The sequence below is a fragment of the Nannospalax galili genome, unplaced genomic scaffold (assembly GCF_000622305.1).
Source record: "Nannospalax galili isolate Female #2095 unplaced genomic scaffold, S.galili_v1.0 scaffold56, whole genome shotgun sequence".
NCBI classification, from domain to species: domain Eukaryota; kingdom Metazoa; phylum Chordata; class Mammalia; order Rodentia; family Spalacidae; genus Nannospalax; species Nannospalax galili.
The window spans coordinates 3572265-3580130 of NW_008340065.1; the positions used below are offsets into that span (position 1 = coordinate 3572265).

General features: G+C 47.6%; 1 protein-coding gene across 1 annotated transcript in view; it reads right to left on the reverse strand.

Annotated features, from left to right (window-relative positions):
- Positions 1-7860, reverse strand: part of Il34 (interleukin 34) — a 16577-nt gene extending 8717 nt beyond the window's left edge. The window contains exons 1-2 of the mRNA XM_008834979.3: positions 7553-7860; positions 64-197 (exon numbers count right to left, since the gene is read on the reverse strand). Coding sequence (XP_008833201.1) covers positions 64-197; positions 7553-7580 — 162 coding nt within the window. The 5' untranslated portion in view covers positions 7581-7860. The remainder of the gene's footprint in view (positions 1-63; positions 198-7552) is intronic.
- Positions 7861-7866: the final 6 nt, after the last annotated feature.

The window sequence follows — 7866 nt, forward strand, 5'->3', positions numbered from 1 at the left end:
AGCACTGTTCCAGTGAGCCGTGGGTCGTGGGGCCAGGAACACAGTTGGTACTTCTCTGGTTACCATGTACTGAAGTCGATTCTTGTACTGAAGCTTGACCCGAAGGTAGCCGGTAACATCACATTCCTTTTCCTGGGTCACAGTCCATACCTCCAAATTCTCATTCCCCAAGGCCATGCCAAGGAGGATCCCAAGACCTGTGGACCACACCACAAAAGCCCATGAGCACCAGGCACTGTATCTATACTGCCCTTGGTATGCATATCTGTATGCAACTGTCATCCATTTCCTTTTTTATAATTTTTAAAACTTTGTTAATTTTTTTATTTTATGTGTATGTGTGTATTGCCTGCATGTAGGTAAGTGCACCCGTGTTGTGCAATGCCCGCAGAGGTCAAAAGAAGCTTGAACTGGAGTTATGAACAGTTGTTAGCTGCCATGTGGGTTCTGGGATTCAAACCTGGGTCTTCTACAAGAACAACCAGTGTTCTTAACCGCTGAGCCATCTTTCCAGCCCCTGTCATCCATTTTCAAAGGTGACAAAAACCTGTGAGAGGTGACAGCAGGTGCACAGAGACCTAAAGAGGACCTGTCACCTAGAACAGCACAGCAGAGTTTCCAAGCAGGGACCCAACGTCTGGTCTCCAATCTCCCCCAGCTCCTGTTCTTTTTTTAATTTTATTTATTATTTTTATTTTATGTATATGTATGTATTGCCTGCATGTAGGTAAATGCATCTGTGTCATGCAGTGCCCATGGAGGGTAGAAGAGGCTGTCGGAGCCCCTGGGACTGGAGTTACAGACAGTTGTTAGCTGCCATGTGGGTGCTGGGATTCGAACCCGGGTCTTCTGCAAGAACAGCCAGTGTTCTTAACTGCTGAGCCATCTCTCCAGCCCCCCAGCTCCTATTCTTTGGGTAAGTACGTGTCCTGATTCCAAGCTACACTCAGCCCCTTGTCTAAGGTGACATGTTTTCAAAGCCTATTGTTGTGTTTCCATCCAGAGATTCGGGTATGAATTCTAGTTCCAGAGCTTACAATGACTCTTTGGTGACCGAGACACTTTCCCCTGCTCTCTCTGACCTTGACATTCTTCCACATTAAATGTACCCCTGATCTGTAGCTCCTTCCAGTTCGATGACTCTGGGATGCTAAGCAGAGCCCACAACTAATAATGGTCTGTCTTTTGAAACATTACCAGCCTTTACCACTAGGCGTCACTGTGGCATCAAAAACAGCCTTGGTACTTGAGAACGCGAGAAAAAAACACTGAGAGAAGGAACTGAGAATTTACAATAAAAACAAATAGGAATCAAATGGTTGAAGGGAGGAAAAGCAAAGCATAAAAGAGCAAAATGTGTCCAAAAGATCAATCAACCTCACTAATAAGAGAAATAAATTCAAAGGAAAATAATTAGATATTGTTTGTAACCGAAGAAAGATACCCCAAACCACCCAGGGATTGGCCCCTTTTACATGGAAATGGAAAGGTTTCAACAAGATCGTTTCATTTTAATAATCCTGATGCTCCAAAGGATTGAATCAGGTGTTCTTGTCCTAGAAATCCATTTGGCAAATGTAATTACAAAATGGGTTTAAATTCTACAGCTTTTGACCCATTAAGCCTTTGACCTACTAAACTCATAAACTGGAAGGAAAACAGGGAAGAGAGATGTAACCAAAAGCTTTATGGACAAAGACTTACTATGCAGTATTATTTTATTTTTTACATTAATTTATTTATTGGGGTAGAGTCTGTTTCAAAAGTATATGTGATGGAGGAAATACTTAAGATATGCTTAGCAAGCAGGGCGTGGTGTTGCACACCTTTAATTCCAGCACTTGGGAGGAAGAGGCAGGTGTGTCTCAGTGAGATCGAGGCCAGCCTGGTCTACATAGCAAGCTCCAGACCAGCTGAGGCTACAAGAAAACCCAGTTTCAAAAAAGAAAATATGTATGTATATATTTATACATGTGGATACTTTATTTAATGTGTATGAGTGTATTGCCTGCATGTATGTAAGTGCGCCCATGTCATGCATTGCCCACGGAGGTCAGATTTCCCCTGGAACTGGAGTTACAGATGGTTGTTAATGCCATGTGGGTGCTGGGAATCGAACCCTGGTCCTCTGCAAGAGCAGTCAGTGCTCTTAACCACTGAGCCATCTCTCCAGCTCCCATTAGGGACAGGACTTGAATTTTGTTAATTACTTATATGTATGTATTTGGAAAAATGTGATGGAAATAAATATACCAAATTTCTGTGGGAGATTTTTACACTCATCCTTACATTCTATAAGACATTCTTTTATGTTCTCTAGACAGTATCTATTATCATCATCATCATCATCATTACAGTTAGAAGCAATAATTATCTGCTTTCTTTTCATTTCTTTTCTTTTTTGACAAAGATAGGCAGACAGGTTGAGTCTTCTCCCTAATCTACCTGTTATAAGTAGATGTCACCAGTTAGACTTCCCCACCCACTTCCTGCAACCCTGAAAGGCTTTTGTCCTTATACAACCACTGGCCTGTGCCACTCTACTCTTTAGTAATGGTCATACACCCCGCCCCCATGCTGGGGCCAGTTAATGGTGACCCCAGGCAGGTGGTACTGCACCTGCTGGATTAAGGAAGAGAAGCATCCTCCTTTACCTCGATACTCAGGTCTGCTCATTCCCTGCCTCCCATATGGGCAGCAGTTGCCTGCCCTCTCCCTCTGCAAGACTCTGACAACCACCTTATGAGGTGGCAAGTTTCTCTCTCTCTCTCTCTCTCTCTCTCTCTCTCTCTCTCTCTCCCTGTGCACCTGAGACAGTACTAGGCTGAAAGAACAAATAAACACAACCAATGTCAGGCCAATGAGATGGCTCAGTGAGGTAAAAGCACTTGTCACAAAGCCTGACAGCCTGAGTTTGATCTCAGAAACCATATGGTAGGAGAGAACCAATTCCTGCAAGCTGTCCATTGGCTTCCACAAGCACACCATGGCACACATACCCATACACACAAAATAAATAACCACAACCAGTATTGATCCCTTTAACATGGGCTTGCTTTTGGTCATCAAGCCTCTCGCCAGGCATCCACCACTGCAGGTCAAGACCACTCCTGGGACCACCTGAGACTTTTGTTCCTGCCCTGCTCTACCCTGATAGAGCTTCCATGTCCCCTGATAATGTAGACCTCTTCTAAGGTCTCTCCAGGTCTCTTCCCCAGGCCCCCAGGGTCTCCTCTGCCTACATTAATCTTACCAACCTCTACCATCAGTACCACGTGGCTGGAATCACCAACTGCCCAGATCACAGAGCCTTGGGTACATCATGCCCTAAGGCTGTAACTGCATGGCCTTGGGGAATGGATGGTTCAACTAGAGTTTTGGGGAGGGCTAGCTTCTGGTAGTGGAAAGGAGAACAGGCATCTGAATCCCCCAGGGAGCCAGTTAAAATACCTAAGGCCCAGCCTCACAGTGAATCTCTTATCTAGCAGGCTGGGACTGGGGGTTGGCGGGGGAATGCCTTTACAGGACACTCCCAGGCAGCTGCCACTGATCCAGGGACACACTGAGAACCGTGGACCTGAGCAACACTTGCAACCTGGTGTCCCAACAACTGCATCTAGTCCAAAGGGACTGCACACAGAAATAGAAATCTCAGGTTGGAGAGATGACTTCATGATTAAGAACCCTTACTGTTCTTCCAGAGGGCCCAGGTTCAATTCCCAGCACCCACATGGCAACTGTCGGTAACTCTAGTTCCAGGGGATCTGACACCCTCTTCTGGCTCTGTGGGGTATTGCATGCACATGGTACACTAACATGTACCAAAACACTCATACACATAAAATAAAAATAATAAAATTTTTTTTAATTTTTACTTTTTTTGGGGGGGTCTTTTTGAGACAGGGTTTCCCTATAACTCCAGCTGTACTAGACTGGCCTTGAACTCACAGAGATCTGCCTACCGCTGCCTCCTGAGTGCTGATAAAATATATATTTTTAAAAAAGAAATAAGAATCTCAGGGCTGGAAAGATGGCTTAGTGGTTAAGAGCACTGGCTGCTCTTGCAGAGAACCCAGGTTCAGTTCCCAGCACCCACAGGACAGCTAACGATCATCTGATCATCTGTAACTCCGGTTCCAGGGGATCTGACAACCTCTTCTAGTCTCCTCGGGCATTGCATGCATGTGATGCATTTACATACATGAAGGCAAAACACTTATATGCATAAAATAAAAATAAATTTTAAATTCCTTTTAAAAAGAATCTCCATCTTTTGGAGGGGGGAGCAGAGGATTGTTTCTGTCCCTATTGGGTCTTCCAGTTAACAGTCACTAAAGGCTGTCCACTTCACCCCCAAGTCCCACCCCAGGGACTATGCTCCTGTCTAGGGCCTTTGGCCTTACCAGCTGTGTCCTCAAGACAGACATTTGGGTCTTAAAGTACCCGAGGCACCTAAGCCTGGCATGGTAGGCATGCAGGCTGCCCTGAAAACCCTGTTCATAGGTGACCTGCCTGCCCCCCAGGCTAGACATGCCACCATTTCTACTTTTTTTTCTTTTTTTTTTTTTTTTTGGTTTTTTTGAGACAGGGTCTCCCTGTAGCCCCAGCTGGCCTGGAACTCACTATGTAGACCAGGCTGGCCTTGATCTCACATAGATCCACCTGCCTCTGCCTCCCAAGTGCTGGGACTAAAGGTGTGCACCACCACACCTGGCTAAAGATTTATTTTTAATTATGTGTATATGTATGTATTTGGGAGTGGTATGTGCACATGAATGCAGTTGTCTGCAGAATCCAGAGGAGGGCATCAAATCCCATGGAGCTAGAGTTACAGGTGATTGTAAGTAGCCCAGGATGAGTTCTCTGAAAGAGTAGTACAAGCTCTTAACTGCTGAGCCATCTCTCCAGTCCTAGACCACCATTTCCCATTGTTAAGTTTAGTGTCTACTGTCTCCACCAGGAGAAACTGGGGTCCAGGTAGAGACAGGAAAGCTGCAAGCTCAAGGCTGTCTGTCGCTCTTGCTTTGCATCCTTGGAACCACACAGCCAGCGCCCCACTGACCCTGGTCAGGGGGCTTCCTGCTGCCTCCTCCCTCCAGCGATAAGAAGCAGGCTGAGGAACGATGGGGAAAGAGGGAGAGCTATGTCCCTGACAAGGTAACCCTTTGTGCACAAATAAGATTTGTCTTCTTCTCCAGTGACCAAATCCAAGCTTGTATAATGGGTTGAGTACCATCCCCCCTCCCCCACCCTGCAAATTCTTTTTATTTTACTTTATTTATTTATTTATTTATTTATTTATTTATTTATTTTTTGGTCTTTTTTTGAGACAGGGTCTCCCTGTAGTCCCAGCAGTCCTGGAACTCGCTATGTAGACCAGGCTGGCCTTGAATTCACAGAGCTCCTCCTGCCTCTGCCTCCCAAGTGCTGGGATTAAAGGCGTGTGCCACCACGCCCGGCTTCTTTTTTATTTTTTAAATATTGAATTATTTTTATTTTATGTGTATGCATTTATTGCCTGCATATAGGTAAGTGCACCTGTGCCATGCAATGCCCGTAAAGGACAAAAGAAGCTGTCAGATCCCCTGGAACTGGAGTTATGGACAGTTGTTAACTGCCATGTGGGGTGGGTACCAGGATTTGAAGCTGGATCTTCTGCAAGAACAGGCAGTGTTCTTAACTGCTGAGCCATCTCCCACCCCCCAACCCCCCAGAAAACCTGGAACCTCAGGATGATTTTATTTAGACATCTTTGCAGATGGGTCTTGATGTGAAATCATCCTGGGCCTAGGAAAGGCCTTAGATCCAATGACTGGTGTTCCGGTAGGAAGAAGGCTTGCAGATGGGAGGTACAAATTAGAGCAATGCTGTCATGACCAAGGAACTCCAGAAACTAGAAGAGGCAGAAAGACCCTCCCTCCCCTAGAGCCTTCATAAACCATGGTGACTCCATGACACCCCAATTTCAGACTTCTGGTCCCCAGAACTAGGAGAGAATACATTGCTATTGATCTGAGTCACCAATTTGTGGTGGTATGTATGGCAGTCCACCATCTCCCACCCAGGTCCTCCAGCTCCCTTGCCAAATCCTGAGAACTGCCTCCCAAAGCTTCTTCCTGCCACCCTGCCTTTCCATTCTCACTTCCCCTCCAGTGGGGCTGATGAGATGGCTCAGCAGGTAAAGACACTTGCTGACAAGCCTGATGACCTGAGTTCAAGCACCAGGACCCACACAATGGAGAAAGAGAACAGACTCTCGCAAGCTCTCCTCTGACCTCCACATGTGTGCATGGCACACTTACAACTGCCCACACACACACAATCAATCAATCAATCAATCAATCAATCAATCAACCAATCAGTATAATCAATTCCCCTCAGAAACTGACCCTCAGCTCTCCAGTCCACTAGGACTTCATGTTTGCCTGGTAAAGTAGACCTCGCATTCGAGGCCTCAGTTACTTGGGCACGACCTACCTTTCCAGCCTAGCCTCTCCCAGTCCCACCACTAAGCATTTGCATACATTTCCCTCCGCTTGGAGCATCTACCCATGTGACTACTACCAGGCCGCTGAGTCCTCCTGAAGAGGACCCTTGCCTCCGCTGCTTCCCCTGCTCCTGAAGATGCAGAAGTTTCTAGAATACTGGGTCTGCCTGGGTCCTTCACCCATTCTGAACATCTCTGCCCTTTGCAGTGTCTATTCACCAGGACCAGAATGTGCCCAGGTTGTCTCTGAAACCCTGTGGGCTCCACCCCCTGCCCTCATTCACTCAGCACATCAGTTCCTGGATGCTGCTCCCAGTAGCAGTGACAATGAGAGGTGCTAGGCAGGTGAGGTCCCTGCCATGACAGTAACTCTCCAGTGGCCCCGTGGGTAGCACTCCATGCTGAACTAGAGCCAATGCTGTTGCGTCTCAGAGTCTGTGAGGGTCTCTGCCTGGCTTCCCACTCAGCAGGAATAGACACCGCCCCCAGGTCCTTTCTTGATTTCTGTCCTCATTTCAACTTACTTTTCTTTTTCCCAATAAAACAGTTATGGTTCTGGGGTTTTTTTTTGTTGTTTGTTTGTTTTTGTTTTTGTTTTTGTTTTTTTGACCTGTTATGGAGGGAGGGGTGGAGGGGAGCAAGCTGTCTTCTCCAGGCCCTGGCCTCTCCTGTCCCTCATGGTGTGACCAGGTCCCTGCCTTCCCTACCCCCACTGGCCACACCCAGGAGGATGAAAATCATTCCACCACCTTAGTCTCCACCCTGCTCCCCCAGCACCAATGAGTCTGTAGAGGTAAGAAGCTTCCTTCCACCCAGTGCCTGCTCTGTCCTGCACTAGTTGTGCCCACTCAGCTTGTACATCTGAACTTGGGGTCAGAGACAGGCAGAGCAGAGCAGAGGGTGGTCATGGAGTCCCCAACCCCAAAACTGCAGCCCAGCTGGGTAGCATCTCAATTTCTCCCCAGCAAGAACTGCCCTGGTTTCCATGGTTACAACAGAACCTACTCTGGACTCTGCCCTCCCAGTGCAGTGTCCCCAGGGACCCCCCCCCGCCCCAGTACTCACAGTATAGCCAGGCGAGTCCCCAGGACATGGTGGTACACTGGCTTCCCTCTGAGAGCAGAGGTGCTGTCCCCAGCAGTATGTCCACAGGCCTGAGTGAGGGCCCTACATGGCCTCAGGTCAGCAAAGGTGGCCACCAAGTCAGAGAAGGGTTGGCTCAGGCTGAGAGAGGGGCAGGTGCCCTATCTGCTTGGTAGGGCAGAGGACAGCCAGGGGGCAGTGGCTGCCAGTCCCATCACAGCCCAGGAACTGGTGTAAGACAGTGGCCTTGGGGTCTCCGAGGAGGAGGAGGAAGAGGAGGAGGAGGAGGAGGAGGA